At 44.9% G+C, this 20,670-nt stretch overlaps 1 protein-coding gene across 3 annotated transcripts; it reads left to right on the top strand.

The window, feature by feature from the left end:
* The first annotated feature begins 8,638 nt into the window (after positions 1–8,638).
* On the top strand, positions 8,639–19,059 carry SERPINA10 (serpin family A member 10). 3 transcript variants are annotated; one of them, XM_005562101.5, is made up of 5 exons: positions 8,639–8,718; positions 11,268–12,032; positions 13,319–13,592; positions 15,640–15,790; positions 17,679–19,059. In XM_005562101.5, the coding sequence occupies exons 2-5, from the start codon at positions 11,318–11,320 to the stop codon at positions 17,868–17,870; spliced, it is 1,332 nt and encodes a 443-aa protein (XP_005562158.3). In that variant the 5' UTR covers positions 8,639–8,718; positions 11,268–11,317; the 3' UTR covers positions 17,871–19,059. The 3 variants fall into 3 exon arrangements, with proteins under 3 accessions (XP_005562158.3, XP_015309659.3, XP_005562159.3); XM_015454173.4 differs by having other exon boundaries at positions 8,639–8,996; XM_005562102.5 differs by having other exon boundaries at positions 8,639–9,299.
* The last annotated feature ends 1,611 nt before the right edge of the window (positions 19,060–20,670 follow it).

Genomic DNA, 20,670 nt, shown 5'->3' with positions numbered 1-20,670 from the left:
AAGATACTGAAAGTCTTTTAAGGTTTCTGGTCTTTAAGGTTTCCTGGAGGGGGAGGGGTTGGACATCTCTGGCCTCCCACCAGAGCAGCTGACGCTGGAAGCCTGTTGTGGGTGAACAGCGGAGTCTTGCTCCAGAAAGACAGGAGGAGACTTAGCAGATGTGTGTGATATGGTTTGGCTCTGTGTCCCCACCCAAATTTCATCTCAAATTGTAATCCTCACATGTGGAGGGGGAAGCCTGTAATCCCCACGTGTCCAGGGAGGGAGGTGATTGGATCATGGGGGTGGTTTCCCCCATGCTGTTCTCATGATAGTGAGAGAGTTCTCATGAGATCTGATGGTTTTATAATTGTTTGGCATTTCCTCCTGTACACACTCTCTCTCTCACCTGCTGCCAGTAAGACGTGTCTGCTTCTCCTTCCACCATGATTGTAAGTTTCCTGAGGCCTCCCCAGCCATTGGTCAATTAAACCTCCTTTGTTTATAAATTACTCAGTCTGAGGTAGTATCTTTACGGCAGTGTGAAAACAGAGTAACACAGAATCAGTTCCAACATTCATTAGATTTCCTTTCTTATTGCAAAAGCAACACGCACTGAAGCAAAACCCCAGGTAGAGGCTGGGGTTGGGCCATCTTATGGTAGTTGCCCTAACACTGAGCTAATATGATCCTAACCCCTACAGCACCAGGAACACTGTTTCTGTTTGGTGAGTAATTGAATTCGTCTTATTCATTTTTTTGTTTTTGTTTTTGTTTTTAGTATGCTTTTTACATCGTTCACTTTTAAACCATTTTCATTTTTAAACCAAAAGTGGCATTTCAGGCCAGGCACAGTGGCTCACACCTGTAATCCCAGCACTTTGGGAGGCCAAGGTGGGTGGATCAGTTGAGGTCAGGAGTTCGAGACCAGCCTGGCCAATATGGTGAAACCCTGTCTCTACTAAAAATACAAAAAATTAGCCAGGCAGGATGGCATGTGCCTGTAGCCCCAGCTACTCAGGAGGCTGAGGCATGAGAATTGCTTGAACCCAGGAGGCAGAGCTTGAAATGAGCTGAGATCGTGCCACTGCACTCCAGCCTGGGTGCCAGAATGAGAGTTCTCTTAAAAAAAAAAAAAAAAAAAAAAAAGTGGCATCTCAAATAAATGAGGCAAACAAATTGTGTTAAAACATTTATTTAAAATGCTTGGTTGGGGACAATCAGGTAGCCAGCTGAAAAACAGTGTAAATTAGAATCACTGTCATCCTTACACCAGGATCAATTCCTGATAGATCAAAGATTTAGACATAAATTGAAATCCTAAAATAAGAAGGATATAATGAATGTTTTAAAGATAATCTCATAGTGAGAAAGACTTAATGCTATAAATCCAGAAATGACTAAAGATAGATACATTCAACTACATAAACATTTTTAAAAGTATAATCAAATTTAAAAGGCAAATGACAAAGTACCAAAAATCTTGCCATTCACATCCTTAAATAGCTAATTTCTTCTATAAGTCATAAAATTCTGATTGACCCAGGATAATGGTAGCTGCATGAATATTTCTTACACATCACCCCAACAAGCTATAAAATCAGCAGTAGTGCACATAAAACTACACATGACCTAAGCCTTCACCATTACATTACCACCTGAAATTGGAATCCCAGGAAGGGGACAGTTTGGGGACAGGAAAATATTTTAAGAAATAATGTTTAAATTATTTTCTAAACATGATGAAAACTATAAATTTACAGTTCCAAGAAATTCAACAAGCCCAAAGCAGGAGAAAGAACACCAGCCAAGGTGCTCTTTTAATAATCAATAATTAAAAATCAATTTTAATAATCAAATTCCTTAAAACTAAGGATAAAGAGAAAAATCTTAAAAGCAGCTAGAAAAAAGGATATATTACATACAAGGCACAAAGATAAAAATAAGGATTGATTTCTCATCAGAAATTATGCCAGCCAGCTGAAACGATACACAAAGAAAGGCATATTACCTCTGCCATATTTGTGCCCAGCATGTACAACCTAAAGTTGACATGATAAAATATCAGAAAATTCCAGATTGAAAGACATTCTACAAAATATCTAGCCAGTATTTTTCAAAAGGTCATAGGTCAAGAAAGACAACACCTGAGAAGCTGTGCCAGACTCAAGGAGAATGAAGCAATGTGACAGCCCAATGCAACATGTGTTCCTGGACTGGACCCTGTACAAGAAAAAAGGATATTAGTAGGACAACTGAAAAAAGTTTGAATAATGACAATATACAGAATCACTGTAATTTCCTGGTTTTGACCATTATACTATGTGATATGGTTTGGCTCTGTGTCCCCATCCAAATCTTATCTTAAATTGCACTCCCATAATTCCCACACGTTGTGGGAGGAACCTGGTTAGAGATAATTTGAATCACGGGGGCAGTTTCCTCCATACTGTTCCCACGATAGTGAATAAGTCGCATGAGATCTGATGGATTTATTAGGGGTTTCCACTTTTGCATCTTCCTCATTTTCTCTTGCCACCACTATGTAAGAAGCGTCTTTCACTTCCCACCATGATTCTGAGGCCTCCCTAGTCATGTGGAACTGTAAGTCCAATTAAACCACTTTTTCTTCCCAGTCTTGGGTTTGTCTTTATCAGCAGCATGAAAACAGACTAAAGAAGTAAATTGGTACCAGTAGAGCGCAGCATTGCTGAACAGATACCCAAAAATGTGGAAGCAACTTTGGAACTGGGTAACAGGCAAAGGTTGGAACAGTTTGGAGGGCTCAGAAGAAGACAGGAAAATGTGGGAAAGTTTGGAACTTCCTAGAGACTTGCTGAATGGCTTTGACCAAAAGCCTGAAAGCGATATGGACAATAAGGTCCAGGCTGAGGTGGTCTCAGATGGAGATGAGGAATTTGTTGGGAACTGGAGCAAAGGTGACTCTTGTTATCTTTTACCAAAGAGATTGGTGGCACTTTTCCCCTGCCCTAGAGATTTCTGGAAATTTGAACTTGAAAGAGATGATTTAGGGTATCTGACAGAAGAAATTTCTAAACAGCAAAACACTCAAGATGCGACTTGGGTGCTGTTAAAGGCATTCAGTTTTATAAGGGAAGCAGAGCATAAAAGTTTGGGAAATTTGCAGCCTGATAATGTGATAGAAAAGAAAAACCCATTTTCTGAGGAGAAATTTATGCTGGCTGCAGAAAATTGCATACGTAATGAGGAGCAGAATGTTAATCCCCAAGACAATGGGGAGAATGTCTCCAGGGTATGTCAGAAGCCTTCACAGCAGCCCCTCCCATCACAGGCCCAGATGTCTAGGAGAAAATGGTTTCATAGGCTGGGTTCAGGGTCCCCGTACTGTGTGCAGCCTAGAGACTTGGTGCCCTGTGTTCTAGCCATTCCAGCCAGGGCTGAAAGAAACCAACGTAGAGTCAGGCCATGGCTTCAGAGGGTGCAAGCCCCAAGCCTTGGCAGCTTCCATGTGGTAGAACTTGTGCACAGAAATCAAGAATTAGGGTTTGGGAACGTCTGCCTCAATTTCAGAACATGTGTGGAAACCCTTGGATAGCCAGACAGAAGTTTGCTACAGGGGAGGGATGCTCATGGAGAACCTCTGCTAGGGCAATGCAGAAGGAAAATGTGGGGTTGGAGCCCCCCAACACAGAATCTCTATGGGGGCACTGTGTAGTGGAGCTGTGAGAAGAGGGCCACTGTCCTCCAGACCCCAGAATGGGAGATCCCCCAACAGCTTGCACCATTTATCTGGAGAAGTCACAGACACTCAACGCCAGCCCGTGAAAGCAGCGGGGAGGGTGGCTGTGCCCTGCAAAGCCACAGGGGCAGAGCCACCCAAGACCAAGGGAACCTATCTTTTGCATCAGTGTGACCTGGATGTGAGACCTGGAGTCAAAGGAGATCATTTTGGAGCTTTAAAATTTGACTGACCTGCTGGACTTCAGACTTGCAGGGGCCCTGTAACCACTTTGTTTAGGCCAATTTCTCCCATTTGGAACGACTGCATTTACCCAATACCTGTACTCCCATTGTATCTAGGCAGTAACTAGCTTGCTTTTGATTTTACAGGCTCATAGGCAGAAGGGACTTGCCTTATCTCAGGTGAGACTTCGGATTGTGGACTTTTGGGTTAATGCTGAAATGAGTTAAGACTTTGGGGGACTGTTGAGAAGGCATGATTGGTTTTGAAATGTGAGTACATGAGATTTGGCAGGGCCAGACGTGGAATGATATGGTTTGATTCTGTGTCCCCACCCAAATCTCATCTTGAATTGTACTTCCATAATTCCCATATGTTGTGGGAGGGACCCAGTGGGAGATAATTTGAATCATGGGGGTGGTTCCCCATACTGTTCTTGTGATAGTGAATAAGTCTCACAAGATGTGATGCCTTTATTGGGGGTTTCTGCTTTTGCATCTTCCTCATTTTCTCTTGCCGCCACCATGTAAGCAGTGCCTTGTAAGCATGCCTCCTGCCATGATTCTGAGGCCTCCCTAGTCATGTGGAGCTGTAAGTGCATTTAAACCTCTTTTTCTTCCCAGTTTTGGGTATATCTTTATCAGCGGCATGAAAACGGACTAATACACTGTGGTTATGTACTATAGTCATATGATATGCTCATATTTGTGGAAGCTGGGTGAAGGGTAGATGGCAAAAACATGATTTTTGCAAATTTTTGTAAGTTTAAAGTTATTTCTAAATTAGAAGTTTAAAAAGAAGAACTCACATAAGCCATAACACAATGGGAAGATGTCTTTAAAGTTCGAGGCAGAAGGGATGTCTGGAAATCAGCGAGAAATTTGCACCTGTGTGTGCATGTGCATGTGCATGTGCGTGTGTATGATGCAAGGACTTGGAAAGCCCTTTTGTTCCTACCTCTCTACTACTGTAGGGGAAGGCTAAACTTGACCTCTTCCCATCTTAGTTCTTTGTTGGGATGGACTCCTGTAACAAAAGACAGACAAGAGAAAAATCAGTTTATAACATGGGCCATGCACTTCACACAGGAGAAACCTGTATAAAAAGCAACTGAAAATGGTGCCTTAGAACTCCACTTATCTTTAATAAAGAGCAATAAATTAGTAGGAAAATCATGGGACGGGACAAGGGAAGTGGTTTTATGCTTCCAAGGGCAGGAAATCACAGAAGGTAAACATATGGGAGGAAACCTTGTTCGCATAGTCCTCTGATGCCATCTCTGGGTTGATAAGAGTCTGGAGTCATCTCCAGTAAAGGGGAATTTTTATCTGTCTAGGAAGAAAGGGGGGAAGATAGAGAAAACTTTTTCTCCATTTGCTGCTTAATTACCTTCAGTTCAAAAATAATTTTTATATCAGAAATGCATATTTAGGGTATATTAGTCCATTTTTACACTGCTAATAAAGACATACCCAAGACTGGGTAATTTATAAAGAAAAAGAGATTTAATGGACTCACCATTCCACATGGTTGGAGAGGACTTACAATCATGGCAGAAGGCGAAAGGCAGGTCTTACGGTCTTACATGGCAGCAGGCAAGAGGGAGAATGAGAGCCAAGCGAAAGGAGTTTCCCCTTATAAAACCATCAGATCTCATAAGACTTACTCACTACCACGGGAACAGTATGGGGGAATCACCTCTGCGATTCAATGATCTCCCACTGGGTCCCTCCCACAACATGTGGCAATTATGGAAGCTACCATTCAAGATGAGATTTGGTGGGGACATAGCCAGACCATATCAGGGGGTAACATAGTCTGGTTTCCTTTACTACCCACCTACCCAAGCACTCGCTTCATAGGATCCACACAAAGTAAACTCTTGCAGTTCTCTCATTGTTTCCTGGAGTCTGCTTTTGGTCTCACAGGACTGCCTTAACACTTGTTTTTCAGATGTTTACCCCTGTAGGTCTCTGGACAGATTTGCCTTAGAAGCCCCTCGATGTCACCCTGAAGAGTGGCTTTCAGAAGTTGTGCCTCCTGCCTGAGGGGAGTTCCAGGAAAGGTTCTATATCACCTGTGAGTTTATCTGGGTCACCAGAGGCCTTCCCACCAGAGCTTTCCCAATCGTTTTTGGCCAAGGAGTGTGAGAAGCTAAAGTTCATAACAACTAGAAGTCAGACAGCCTGCTTTAACTCTAACAGGAAAGGCATTCATTGGGGGGCCTGAATATCTTCCTTTGTAAAATCAAAGCCTGAAGACAGGGTTAATTACTTCTGAGGTTCAATCTGGCTCTAAAATTATGCAACAAATGCCATTCCTGTAGCACTTCCTTCCTACCGGGCGAGGTACTAAACTCCACAAGCACCACTTCAGTTCATCCTTCCAGAAGTCCTAACGGCTCAGCCTGGGGAGCCCCATTTTAGAGATTGGGAAACTGAGGTTAAGAGAGGTTAGGTAGCTTGCTCAGGGTCATGCTGCTGGTGAAAGAGCTCAGGCTACAGTGCTATGCACTGAGTTTTCTCACTTTCCCATCTAACTGGAGGGCTAAAGGTCAAAGAGTGGTTGGCTCCCTTGCTGGGAGGTGTACAGGAATAATGTCGTAGCTGAAGGAGGGGGACTTCTGAGCCACACCCTGGGGTCCAGGGCTCACAGCCTTAGGAGCAAGATCGTCCACGCACTTCCTGGTTCCTTGGTGCTGCTGAGATATTCATAGGACAGAGTCTGAGTTCTGACCATTTAACAGAGGAAGAAAGGCCGGTTCGATGAGGTTAACTTACATCCAGCAGCTAGGAATTGGGAGCAGAGGACCTCAGATTCACACCAGGGCAGGAGGCAATGGCCTGGTTGAAGTCTTCACAATTTTTCCAGAATACTCTGCTGCCTTTGTTTGTAAGGATCCATTTCTGAAACCCTGTGCCCTGGCCGGACGTGGTGGCTCATGCCTCCATAATCCCAGCACTTTGGGAGGCAGAGGCAGGTGGATTACAAGGTCAGGAGTTCATGACCAGCCTGGCCAACATGGTGAAACCTCGTCTCTACTAAAAATACAAAAATTAGCTAGGCATAGTGGTGGGCACCTGTAATCCCAGTTACTCGGGAGGCTGGGGCAGGAGAATCGTTTGAACCCAGGAGGCAGAGGTTACAGTGAGCCGAAATCATGCCATTGCATTCCAGACTGGGTGACAGGGCAAGACTCCATCTCAAAATAAATAAATAAATAAATAAATAAATAAATAAAAGAAGCCCTGTGCCCTAAGACCTGCACACTCGCTAGCTCCGCTCAGACATTTAGCAAAGCAGACACCTTCCCAAGCCTGGAGGAAGTGCCCCTGCTTTTTGCGAATCCACAATCCCTCAGCTGCAGAGCTCGACCTGGATGGGCAGGCCAAGGCTGGCTCATATGCATGGCGTGGGTCCAGCCTGGCCCCTCTACACCCTCACTTTCACCTCTTAAAGAACTGCCTATCAACAGAGCAGGTACTGCCGGAAAGGAACACCCTGGAAACTTGTTGGGATACTACTGCTCTTCACAAACGTTTGTGGGGAGTGCTACTAGCATTTAAGGATTGAGGGTGAGCAATGCCAGACATACCAGAACACGCAGGGCAGTCTCCCACGATGAAGAGGCCGCCAGGTCCCCCAGGACTCACATGTCCACCTCAAGTTCACGTGGCATTATCTGAGCCTAGAATCTCAGTCCTGGGGCTGCTTTGTTTCATATAAAAATACAATGTTTATCCAAGGTTTTACTACACACTGCATTTTCTGTGAAGACAATGACCGTGTAAATCAGGGAAAGATCTGTATTTTGTTTGTTTGAAACTTTACCAAGCATTATTTACCATTTTGAAAACTCTATCCCTGGCAGTAACATTGGTTGTCGTGTTGACTGGCCAGCAGTGAGCATCTTACATGCGGCCTCCTGCGGGCTCCATATTGGGTGGTCTCACTGCCCCTGCCCAGGCCCTTAGACCACAGCACTGCCATATTCAGGGACACATTATTCTCTTTTATTATGCCTCCACATTATCGTTACAGCATTGTTTTTTTTAATTTTGTGGGTAGGTTATGTTAGCTATACATTTCACTTCAAGGGTAGTAGTAAGGGGCACATAACAAAATATTTATTTATATATTTTAAAAAAGAGAGTCTGCGAAGTCTGAGAAGTTTTCCCATAAAGGGTCTCCACCAGCCTCAACTCTGAGTACCCAAGGATTCAGTCTCAAGTACAGAAACATTGCAAAGCAGGAAATTTACCTTGAAAGGAGCTATGTACTCTAAGTAGTGATTTACCCGTCTGCTTCCCACACTGGACTGACTTGAGGGCTGAGAGAGCAGGTCCTGAACATCTCTGCTGTGCCCCCCAACCGACATCCCCACAGTGTCCAGCACTGGGTTGGGGACTCAGGAAGCATACACGGGACCCCCCAGTGCCTTCTTTCTCGAGGTGTTCAGCACCTGGAACAGCTCAAGAGAAATCCCCAACGTGCCACCCAGAAGGAGCTGAATCTTACTGGGGCGAAGCCTTGAGTTGCAAGGCAGAAGCTCTTGCGATGGGATTTGGGTCGTATTCTGGGTTACAGGAGGAGCTGGGGAGTATGGGAAGCCTCCCACTTGGTCTTTGGTTTTCCGAAAATTCCACCATCACAAGCAGGATGTTAATCAGTAACCGTCCCACAGGGAATCATACTTTGGAATAGCAAATATTTGCTGAAGGTTCTCAGCTGCAAAGCTGAAGCTTTGGTTTCTGCTCTGAATGAAGGACATTTCCAGGACCCAAGGCCACACACTGGTAAGAGGTAGTGGGTTACAGGAGACCTTCAACGAGTCTAATCAGGGAGGGACCGGGAGAGATGGTATCATCTCTGGGTGGGCTCCAACGTGAGGGCTGCGTGGCTGAGCAGTGCAAAGGCCTCAATCCTGCACTCCATGGGGACTGCACATACAGACCAGGAGCTGGAGCGCGGTGAGAGGTGAATTATAGACACAAGGGGATCCTCTGCAGGAAGGAGGCCAAGGGAAAGAGGCTTGAAAGGCTTGGTATTTCACCCACCGCAACTCGCTGCCGGAGTAAGCAGGGCTCCCCTTCCCAGGGCTGAGGGGAGGAGGGGTGTGTGCTCTCCCAGGGCTGAGAAGTGGCGGGTGAGCTGGTGGTTGCTTACTGCCCGGGCTCTGTCTAGGAAGGTGCGTCCTCACCATGCTGGATGGTGTCCTAGTCCAGGAGCGCCCCCTGAACTCCTGGCCTAGACTTCGAAGGGTTGAGTAGATGAGCAAAGACCTTACAAAGACCTTAGGGGATACCTGTTCAGGAGCGCCCAGGAATGACTGGGCTACCACTCTGCAGACTGTAGGACAAGCTTCAAGAACAGGAAGGTAAGACTCAGCATTTGGAAGCGGTGACATCTGGTTGGCGTGCTGGGCTAATTTCCCGACCACTGTGACAGGGAGAACTAACCTTGAATTCAGGAGTATTCTGTGTGGTCTTCATGTAGAAAGTAGCATTAAATGATGCCACGTAATCGTCTTAGCTCAGCCTCCTCTAACAAAACACCACAGACTGGGTGGCTCCAACAGCCATTGATTTTTCACAGTTTTGGAGGCTGAAAGTCCGAGTCAGGGGGCCAGTGTGGCCGGATTCTGGAGGGCCATCTTCTTGGCTTGCAGATGGCCATCTTCTCACCGTGTCCTCCCATGGCAAGGAGGTGCGGAGGGGAAGTCTGGTCTCTCTTCTTCTTATAACAGCACTACTGCTATCACAGGAGCCTTGCCCTCATGACCTCATCCAAACCTAATCACCTCCCAAGGGCCTCAACTCTACTGCAATCACAATGGGGGTTAGGGCTTCAACTTATGAATTCTGGGGGAACACATTCAATCCATAACAATAAAAGCATGAAACTGGGCTGCGTTTACACTGAAAGAGCTATTTCCCCAACATTTACAATACTTGAGTGACCTATTGAACACAGGCTTGCCATTTAGAGTCAAAAAGAGTTTCCTCAACAGTGTCCTTTGGGAAACACAGTGGAAGTATTTCACTGCTTCTTTAAGGCAGAGGGGAGTGCCGTTCAGACTGCAGAGTGAGGCCCTGAATTCTCGGGTGCCATTCAGCCTAAACAAGGAGCAACATGCTGGGCCCCGGCGCTGGAGGCGGTTTTGTCCCACGCATAGATAAGGACTCAGTCCCTGCATCAGGGAGAAGACGCCTGGGAGTTCCCTGCCTGTCACATTTTGCTGCAGGTGACCTTGGTCAAGAATAAGGGTCTCTGCGGATGGGAACTCTCATGAGGCCCGCAGCATCCACCCTGCGCTCACTGGGCTGGGTGGCCGACCCCACGCAGACCCTCCCAGGGCAGTGGGCCCAGAGAGAGGATGAGGGAGGGCAGGTGTCCTGGGGGTCCTGCTCAGTCAGCCTCTGGGATCAGGCCTGCAGTGTGGCTCAGCACCAGAACTGAGTTGGGACACAGCCAGGTGGCCCAGCCCAGCCCCAAGCCATGTATTTGGATGGAAATCATACAAGTGTTCAGGAGCCAGGCTCTGTGTCCAAGGATGTGGAGGGAGCCTAAAAGGCAACAGAGAAGGGGACAGCGAATGGTGAGGAAGTGTGGCTCCCACGCTGTGCAGCCGGGGGCAGTGAGAGCCAGCAGGCAGCCCAGGTGGCTGGGAGGGCTCTATGAGGCCACAGTGGAGGGAGCCCAGCAGTGGGTTGTATGAATTGCGGGGCCTCCTGCTACCTGGGAGCCGCAGCTATAGGAAGGAAGGAAGACGTCCAAGGAACTGTGTGGCAGAGGTGCAGTGCGAAGAGAATTTTGATCAAAAATCCAGGGAAGCTCCAATACTTTCCCCCTTCCTTGCCTAACAGGCATGCAGGCACTCCAATCCCCAGCCAAACAGGGCACAGGGCAAGGCCGGCCACCCATCTGGATGGGCAGCCTGATGGCCGGAGGGTCAGGGCAATGAACGAAGCAGATCAGGGAAAGGTGTGTGAGGACCCCTGATTCCACCTGCTCAGACCCCCACCTTCTGTGCTGCCTCCTGCTCCCAGAGCGAGGTCTCTTGCCCTAGCCCTCAGGAAGGAGATGGGATGAATAAAAAAGGGGTCAGGACCGAGAGCTGCCTGACAGCTGGGCAGGGAATGGGAACTAGAGGAGGTTTTGCTCTGTGAAATAATGTCCCCTCATTGGGTGAGCAAATGTCACCCACACTCGCTTCAGGTCTCCCTGGGACAGGGCTAACCTACTTGAGCCACAGGAAGGAGGCAGGGTCCCTGAAGAAGCTTTTACTATCCACTAAGACACTTTAGGAGGCATTAAAACCATCTCTATCCTCTTCTCTCCACAGGAAGTCTTGCAGCTGAGGGGAGGCACTCCTTGGCCTCTGCAGCCGACCACATGAAGGTGGTGCCAAGCCTCCTGCTCTCCGTCCTCCTGGCACAGGTGTGGTTGGTACCCAGCTTGGCCCCCAGTCCTCAGTCGCCAGAGGCCCCGGCCCTTCAGAACCAGACCGGCGGGGTAGTGCAGGCTCCCAGGGAGGAAGAGGAGGATGAGGAGGAGGCCAGCGAGAAGGCCGGTGAGGAGGAGAAAGCCTGGCTGATAGCTAGTGGGCAGCAGCTTGCCAAGGAGACTTCAAACTTCGGATTCAGCCTGCTGCGAAAGATCTCCATGAGGCACGATGGCAACATGGTCTTCTCTCCATTTGGCGTGTCCTTGGCCATGGCAGGCTTGATGCTGGGGGCCACAGGGCCGACCGAAGCCCAGATCAAGACAGGGCTCCACTTGCAGTCCCTGAACAGCACCAAGCCCGGGCTCCTGCCCTCCCTCTTTAAGGGACTCAGAGAGACCCTCTCCCACAACTTGGAACTGGGCCTCACACAGGGGAGTTTTGCCTTCATCCACAAGGATTTTGATGTCAAAGAGCTCTTCCTCAATTTATCCAAGAGGTATTTTGATACAGAGTGTGTGCTCATGAATTTTCACAATGCCTCACAGGCCAAAAGGCTCATGAATCATTACATTAACAAAGAGACTCAGGGGAAAATGCCCAAACTGTTTGATGAGATTTATCCTGAAACCAAATTAATTCTTGTGGATTACATCTTGTTCAAAGGTACTTTGATAATATTCTGCTCTCCCAAGGCCACAGGGTCCTACAACTGTCTCTCCCTTTCCTTCCGTTAGGCCAGCATAGGGTTAACGCTAAATGATTTTCTATGAATGTGTTTTCAGGTTTCAAATACAGGTTGATACACATATTGAACAGTCACTTGAGGTCCTGCCCTGGCATCCTATGTGCTTGTAGTCCTTATAATTTTCAAAGTACTCTACACAGCTCCCCTCTGATGTTCAGAAGCACAGGGTCATTCCAAAAAAGAGGGAGGTGGGGGGATTATCTGGGGGATTTAGAAGTGAATCACTGCTCCTTCATTTTTACTTTTTTGACCACCTCTCTGCCCTTAGATTCTTATTATAGAAAACAGTGACACTCCACCTACTATAGAGTTAGAGGTTAAATGAGACAATGAATGTAAAGTGCCCAGATGGACTTGGCACATAGCAGACACTGAGTATCTATGGTTTACTTGTTCTTTCTAACTGTCAATCAGCAGGTAGAGCAGGAGTTGTTGTCTCCTTTCTAAAGATCAAAGCAGCTCAGAGGTTAGCCTGATCAAGGTCACACAATAAGTGGCAGAGGCAAAACCCAAACAAGAACCTCCTGACCTCCTGATCCTAGGTTCTGTCCAGCCCTGCCTCCCTAATGGGGTACTAGATATGGGCTGGATGCCACTTTCGCAGAGCTGGCACCAGACTTGCAAAGCCCCGGCAGGGGAAGCCACTTTACAACCAGCCAGGCCACACCCCCAGGGCAGACATTTGTGTGGAGAGTCATGTACCTCCCTGCTGGTGGCCTCTGCATTGTGGGGCCTTCTCTCAGAACCACATTAAACAGTGGGTAAGTGAGAAGTGTCACTCCTGCCACCTTGGACTCTGCATGTGCTTGTGCCTGGTGTGAATGAGACAAAGTGGCAGTCAGAGGTGCCAGGCAAAGGCTTTTCTCTAAGCTGGAGCCAACTATGAGGGAAAGACTGTGGATTTTGTTCGGGTCCAGGACAATGAGGGAAGCCAGGGATTGTTAGGAAACATTTCCCTGCTTTCGTGTGCGATTCCCAATAGGGCCTGCAAGTGGAGCTGTATTTTGTTAGCTGGGCTAGAGGCCGGGGAAAAGCTATTTTGGGGAAATTTATTTTGCCTGCCTGAGCTGTGGAAAAGCAAACCCAATTAGGGAACGACTTGGAATGAGAAGTGAGATAGAAGGTTCCCTCTTTATTATTTGAGCAAGAACAATGCTTTTCAAAGAGGGGATTTCTGCAATGAGTTCTTCTCTCACTTGTTCAGGGAAATGGCTGACCCCATTTGACCCTGTCTTCACCGAAGCCGACACTTTCCACCTAGACAAGTACAAGACCATTAAGGTGTCCATGATGTATGGTGCAGGCAAGTTTGCCTCCACCTTTGACAAGAATTTTCATTGTCATGTCCTCAAACTGCCCTACCAAGGAAATGCCACCATGCTGGTGGTCCTCATGGAGAAAATGGGTGACCACCTCGCTCTTGAAGACTACCTGACCACAGACTTGGTGGAGACATGGCTCAGAAACATGAAAACCAGGTACAACTCTTGCCCACATCCTATACAAACTCTACCTTTCCATACTTGCAAACACTCAGCAGAATTTCGTTGAATGCACTGTGATTTAATGCCCATCTCCTCCAGTGAGCTATAAGCTTCCTGAGGGCAGGGCAGCATTTGTCTTTTTTTCCACTCTATCCCCAACATCTGTCACAGAGTGCCTGGCTGATCATTCATTGAGTCCACCAGTATTTCACGTTCTGCTACCGTGATAAAAGTATGATGCCAGGAATTCATCAGCAAACAAAACAGGAAAAATTAGTCTGCCCTCATGGAGCTTACATTCTATTGAAGGAAGACAAAGAACAAATTAAAAATAGGTAATAATGCAGGGAATGGAACAGGGAGCATCATCAGGATGCAGATGGAGGTTAGGGAAGGCCACTCCAAGAAGGTAACAGTAAGCAAACATCTAAAGATGAAGGATAAACCATGTGGATATATTCGGGGAGAGAAATGTTATGTTACAGGCAGAATCGTACAAGTTCTGGAATGGGAGTGTACCTGGTGGGTTTGAAGAAGAGCAAGGAGGCAAGTGGAGCTTCAGCAGTTGAAGATGAGATCAGAGTGGAACCAGGGGCCCAGTCACCAGGATCCCACCTTACAGTCCCCAGAAAAGACTTGGGCTTTTCCTGGGAGAGGCAGCAAGCCACTGGATGGTTCTGAGTAGAGGAGCAACCTGATTTGACTTCTGTTTTTAAAGGATCACATAAGCTCCTGTGTTGATAAAAGATACTAGGGGGTAAGGATGGAAGCAAAGGAGACTGGTTAGAAGGTTACTAGCAATCCAGGTAGAGATGCTCCTACCTGGACTGCGGTGGTGGTAGTGGTAGTGGAAGTGATGAGAAGTTGCTGGATTCTGGATCTATCAGGAAGTGAGAGTTGGCAGGATCTGCTAACGGACTGCATGTGGGTGAGAGAGGTGTCAAAGGTGATTGCAAAGTTTTTGGCCTTAGCAACTGGAAGGACAGATTTGCCATTTACTGAAATGGGGAGGAACAGTTCTGGGGTAAGTGCAGAAGTTCACTCTTAAACACTTAGATCAGAAATATCTATTAGACATCCAAGTTGAGATGTCAAGACGACAGGTGGATCTGGAGTCTAGGGTGAGGTCCAGGCCGGAGATATAAATTCAGTCATCAGCATAGAACTAGAATCTAGACGCATGACAGGGTTGGGGTCTGTACATAGAGAGGAGAGGAACAGAAAGCAGAGTGGGCACTCAAATGTCTGCCCAGTAAGTTAATACACCTATTGGAGTACAATGAAAATGGCTGCAATATAAATTCCATGGCTATGGCTTCTGAATCCCGTGACTCAGATTTTGGCAGAGACGAGTCCAGCTAAAGGTCCCTGGGGTTAGTTTTATCTTCATTATTCTTCTTTCATTTTTCTTCATATCTTAGCACCTAACAAAGAACCCCAAACATCATAAGCCCTCAAGAAATGTTTGCTGAATGAATAACTTTATAAATTAATCTTCAAGATACGTCATGTCCTCAATTATTTTTTTTTTGAGCCACAGAACTCATCTTTCCAAGCAACATATTTTCAAAGGAGGACTCCAGTATACAAAATAGATGGTATCAGAGTTTCTCTGGCTAAAGATGGGGAGAGGTTTAAAGTTTTCTTTGTTCCCCTTCCCATCCATCCCCAGACTCCTTGGGTCTGCAGAATCCAGGAGCCGAAAACAGTCATCATCCAGGAGTCTGCAGGGTTGCTGAAAGCAGCTGTTATCTCAGGTTGTTTTTAAAACATAGGGAAATGAACACATAAGTACTTTGCTAAAGAGAATGTGAGTCATTGGCTGAGGAATAAAACTCGTTCCCTGAAGCTGAAGTACTATTTGATAAGCTAGAAATATTTTCCCTGAAATAGGAAATTGTAAAAGAATGGCATGAACTTCATAGTCAACTGAAAGACTCATTAATGGAAACAATCTTAAAGAACAAAAATTGTGACCTTTTTGGTGTCCATAGACTATGGCTTTGTCTACATTTCACCATTATCTGTTCTCGTACCACAGAAACATGGAAGTTTTCTTTCCAAAGTTCAAGCTAGATCAGAAGTATGAGATGCATGAGCTGCTTAAGCAGATGGGAATCAGAAGAATCTTCTCACCCTGGGCTGACCTTAGTGAACTCTCAGCTACTGGAAGAAATCTCCAAGTATCCAGGGTAAGTCAGGATCTTTCATCAGAGCCCAACCTCAGCATGAAATGTCACCAAAACAAATGTTTTTACAAACCATTTAACTTTGATAAAATACCTAAGTGTAGTGGAAAATTATATTTACATCCCAAATACTTGAAATAGCACCCAGGTTGGATGTTTTAAGAATTTCAAGCAACTTTATTAAAATACCTTTTCAACTAATTTATTTTAAGTAGACCTCTCTCCTTCTGCTTAAGTGCTCAGGGAGAAATTTGCCCCTGAAATAGAACTGGTTTACAGATACGTCATCATTTATGTTGAATACAACTTGAATAGTTCATGAAATTACACCACCTTTACAATGAAAGAAACCCCTAGACATCATCTAGCCCAACTTCTCCCTCCTTGTTGAAATCCCCTCCATAGCCCTATGAAATAGCCCTCCAACTTTTATCTCTTCCTCTTCATGCTTCCAGTGACAGCAAACTCACCATTTCTTTGAAAAGCTGCCTAATCCACAATAGCTAAAATTGTTTATATATATATGTGTATATATGTGTATGTGTATATATACACATACATATATACATACATACATACATACATACATACATATATATATATATATAGAGAGAGAGAGAGAGAGAGAGAGAGAGACCTGTAACTTCTACCTCATACTTTTTGGTCCTAGTTCTATTTCTAAAACTAAGAACAAATTTAGTCACCATCCACATAGAATCCCTTCAGTTACTCAGTGTTTCTCAGTGGAAAGGTTCTTGGTTTTGAGGGGAACTGCTTGTTGTTCAGAGCAGTTGTGCATGTTGCAGGGAACTGGTTAGCACTGCTGACCCATGTTCACTAATGCCAGTAGGAAACTCCAGTCATCACTATAAAAATGCTCCCACACATTTCCAAATGGCAGCTACATCTCTCTACATTCTTCCTTAGTTGTGTGGTTTGGCTAATATTTTCTCTTACAATTGCAATTTTCAATTCCAAGAGAGACTAAAAATGGCATCCACTTAAGTAGGACACAGTAGGGTAACCGTGGCCTGGAATCAGGTTTTACCACCTCAAGAGACATAAGACAATTAAATAAAACAACCCTGCAGACCAGCACCTGAAAGTGTTTCTGCTATGAACACATGAAAAACTGAAACGCACGGCTGATTTACAAAGGGTCATCATGAAATTTAAATTGTAAACCATTAAATATTCTCCCTCTGTTTGCTCTGGAGAGTTAATTTTCCTCTAGGAAATTAGGGAATTTTCTGGAGTGAAAATCAGTGTATGTTTTTATTCTCTATTATAACACAGTAATTATATAGGTACATCACTCATATCACATCCTGTTTCTGTAAAAAAGGGTCTCCCAAACATAGCAAGCAGCCACAATATAGGCAGCCAGAATTCAGGAAGGCTCCAGGGACCCCTGGGCTTGGCCCAGAAAATGCCTCAGAGTAGTACCAGGTGCTGGGAAGCTGATACGGAAGACTAGCCATTCCCTGCCTCCACCTTGCCTGCCAAAAAGGAAAGTCAGAGGACTCAAGGGATCCAGGCAGCTTGAAAACCTTTTAGGAGCACCAGCTCAGCTCAACAATTAGTAGTATAAAGCACACGCTCAATAAAGATTTGATGCATGAGTGCATCCTGAGTCCACGCCTGGAATGTGTTTCACATATTCCACAATACTTCACATTGGGTTCCTGAGGTCTTCTGGTATTGTTGGAGACTCCTGTGCAGTCCCTGGTGAAACCCCAGACCACTGCTCTTAATGTAGATGGGCCTGCTCCACTAAATCCCAGTAGCATGATCCCATGGGTAGGACCACTGTGAAGAATTTCAAGGGGCTCATTTAATTCCTCCTTTGCACTGCCACACAAATGGTTTTTCACACTATTTCCTTTTCCAGGTTTTACAAAGAACAGTGATTGAAGTTGATGAAAGGGGCACTGAGGCAGTGGCAGGAACCTTGTCAGAAATTATTGCTTATTCCATGCCTCCTGTCATCAAAGTGAACCGGCCATTTCATTTCATGATCTATGAAGAAACCTCTGGAATGCTTCTGTTTCTGGGAAGGGTGGTGAATCCGACTGTCCTATAATTCAGGATGTGCATAAGCACTTTGTGCTGCAGTAGATGCTGAATCTGAGGTATCAAATCCACACAGGATACCAGCAATGGATGGCAGGGGAGAGTGTTCCTTTTGTTCTTAACTAGTTTAGGGTGTTCTCAAATATAGTAGTCCCCACTTATCTGAGGGGTATACATTCAAAGACCCCCAGCAGATGCCTGAAATGGTGGACAGTGCTGAACCTTATATATATTGTTTCCTATACATACATACCTATGATAAAGTTTAATTTATAAATTAGGCACAGTAAGAGATTAACAACAATAATAACAACATTAAGTAAAACAAGTTACTTGAATGCAGGCACTGCAATACCCTAACAGTCAAACTGACTATAGAGAAGGCTACTAAGTGACTCACAGGCGAGGAGCACAGACAGTGTGGAGACATTGGGCAAGGGGAGAATTCACATCCTGGGTGGGACAGAGCAGGACGATGCAAGATTCCATCCCACTACTCAGAATGGCATGCCACTTAAAACTTTTAGATTGTTTATTTCTGGAATTTTTCATTTAATGTTTTCAGACCATGGTTGACCACAGTTAACTGAGACTACAGAAAGCAAAACCATGGATAAGGGAGGACTACTACAAAAGCATTACATTGATTTTTTTTTAAAGATGTTTGTGTAATCCGTCTGGTATTTTAAGCCTGTTTCTAACAGCCTTAGTTATTTGGCTGAAGACTAGCTGGGTAGAATATCTTTTCTCTGTTGCTCACATATTTGGATTTTTAAAAAGTTGTAGATGAGAACACTATGTCGAGATAAAGCCTTTGGGCTTTATCTCCTTGAGTCATGTGCTTCTCTCTCTTTACTTCTCTCTGGTGCAACATAAGTGTTTTATTTTAATCTATTATGGAGTCATAATAATTGCTGATGACATCAGAAGAAAAATAGCTCTAATCAGTCCTGATCACAGCATCTACTTCCATGGTGCATCAAATCGCTTGGCAGAGGCATTGGCTGAACCACAGATCATCTAGTTCAATACCTTCATTTTACAAAAGAAAGAAAGAGGGACCCAGAAACAGGTCCACATTCTTACTTTCATGGGCCCTAGGCACTTTTAACCTCGTAGACTCCTTTCCTTCATGAAGATATATATGTTTTATGGCTGCATTGGTAGAAAGATGAATATATTCGTCTTTTGAAATTGCGTAACTGGCTTCAAAGTTATTTGTCTAGCATATGGCGATAAGTAAAACACCTTCGTGGGCCCTTACAGTACTGTCGGCCTTAGGCACTGTGTCTTCTGCATCTAGTGGATAAGTCATACCTTATATACCAGTGGGAAGAAAACACTTGTCCAAGGTCTTCCAGTGTGAGAATGGCAGAGTCAGAGGCCTACCTTTCCTGAGTCTAGTCCCCAAGCCCTTTTACTCTTCCTTCCTTCCATCTAAAACATCTGACGGGGACCAGGTAAACAGCATGAACTATAGCTACCCATGGGGGTTAAACAGAATATAAGCACAAACTTTGTCCCAGGGTGAAAAGGGAAATTGTAAATATCCCTGATCTTCCTTAGGCAGTCATTTTCTGTCACAGAAACAGAAAAGACCATATTCAGAGAATCCTGAATAGAGCTAACTTACAGTGTCAACTATGTTAAATGCCTAATTGGATTTCTGTCTGTCTGCTATCTAATGTTTTAAAAAATCTAAAATTCATTTATTGATTATTTAATATAATCCAGAGTAATGTGAATAGGTAATAATATTAATATGCAGCCTAAATACAGTCTTTTCATCATTCCAGGTTTTGGAATTCCAGGTTTTGGAATGATGAAAAGTCAGTACTTAGACTGCATATTAATAAAATAAAATTCATTCCTGTATTCATTCCAACAGCACTAATTGACACTTATGAAGGGACAGGCAATTCTAGGCCCTGGAGGGCCAAAGACAGAGGACTAACTCTAACTGACATTCTTAAGTCACCCTGTTTGTGTTCAATTAGTCAGATTTGTTTGTGGAAAAATAGTAGAGGAATAAAGTAGAATCCAGTCAAATTTCCCACTTTTAAGAGATGAAATCTGGAAAATTAAGTCTGTGAGAGCATAATACTCACTGAAATCAATATGGCCAAACCCAGTTATAAAAAGGTACATTATTATTGAAGGATTCATACAGCATGCAGATAACAAACTCCTGCCTTCTTCCCACCATATACACTGCAAAGCAACAACAGCATAATCATTGTATTTAACACACTACTCTTTAAGGTAGAAAATGGACCTATTCTATGTTTTAAATATACTTTTTAATGTTCCCCCATATTTGCTTTAAGAAGTTCCTAAGACACTCAGTTTCAGATTTCCCGAGTACACAGGCATGACAGAAAAATGCAGACCAATAAAAAATGTAATTTACCTCACACAAATACACACACACACAAATTCGGGGTTTCCAACTGAGCGGGGAAAATCTTAACAATGTACAAGTCTTCACTATATGTAAGTGTTGAGTTTTTTTGTTTTGTTTTGTTTTTGAGACGGAGTCTTGCTCTGTCGCCCAGGCTGGAGTGCAATGGCACGATCTCGGCTCACTGCAACCTCTGCCTCCCAGGTTCATGGCATTCTCCTGCCTCAGCCTCCCAAGTAGCTGGGACTACAGGCGTCTACCACCACACCCGGCTAATTTTTTGTATTTTAAGTAGAGACAGGGTTTCACCATGTTAACCAGGATTGTCTTGATCTCCTGACCTTGTGATCCACCCACCTCAGCCTCCCAAAGCTGGGATTACAGGTGTGAGACACCACACCTGGCCAAG

Source organism: Macaca fascicularis, chromosome 7 (assembly GCF_037993035.2).
Source record: "Macaca fascicularis isolate 582-1 chromosome 7, T2T-MFA8v1.1".
Lineage (NCBI taxonomy): Eukaryota > Metazoa > Chordata > Mammalia > Primates > Cercopithecidae > Macaca > Macaca fascicularis.
This window is presented reverse-complemented; position numbering and strand designations above follow the sequence as displayed.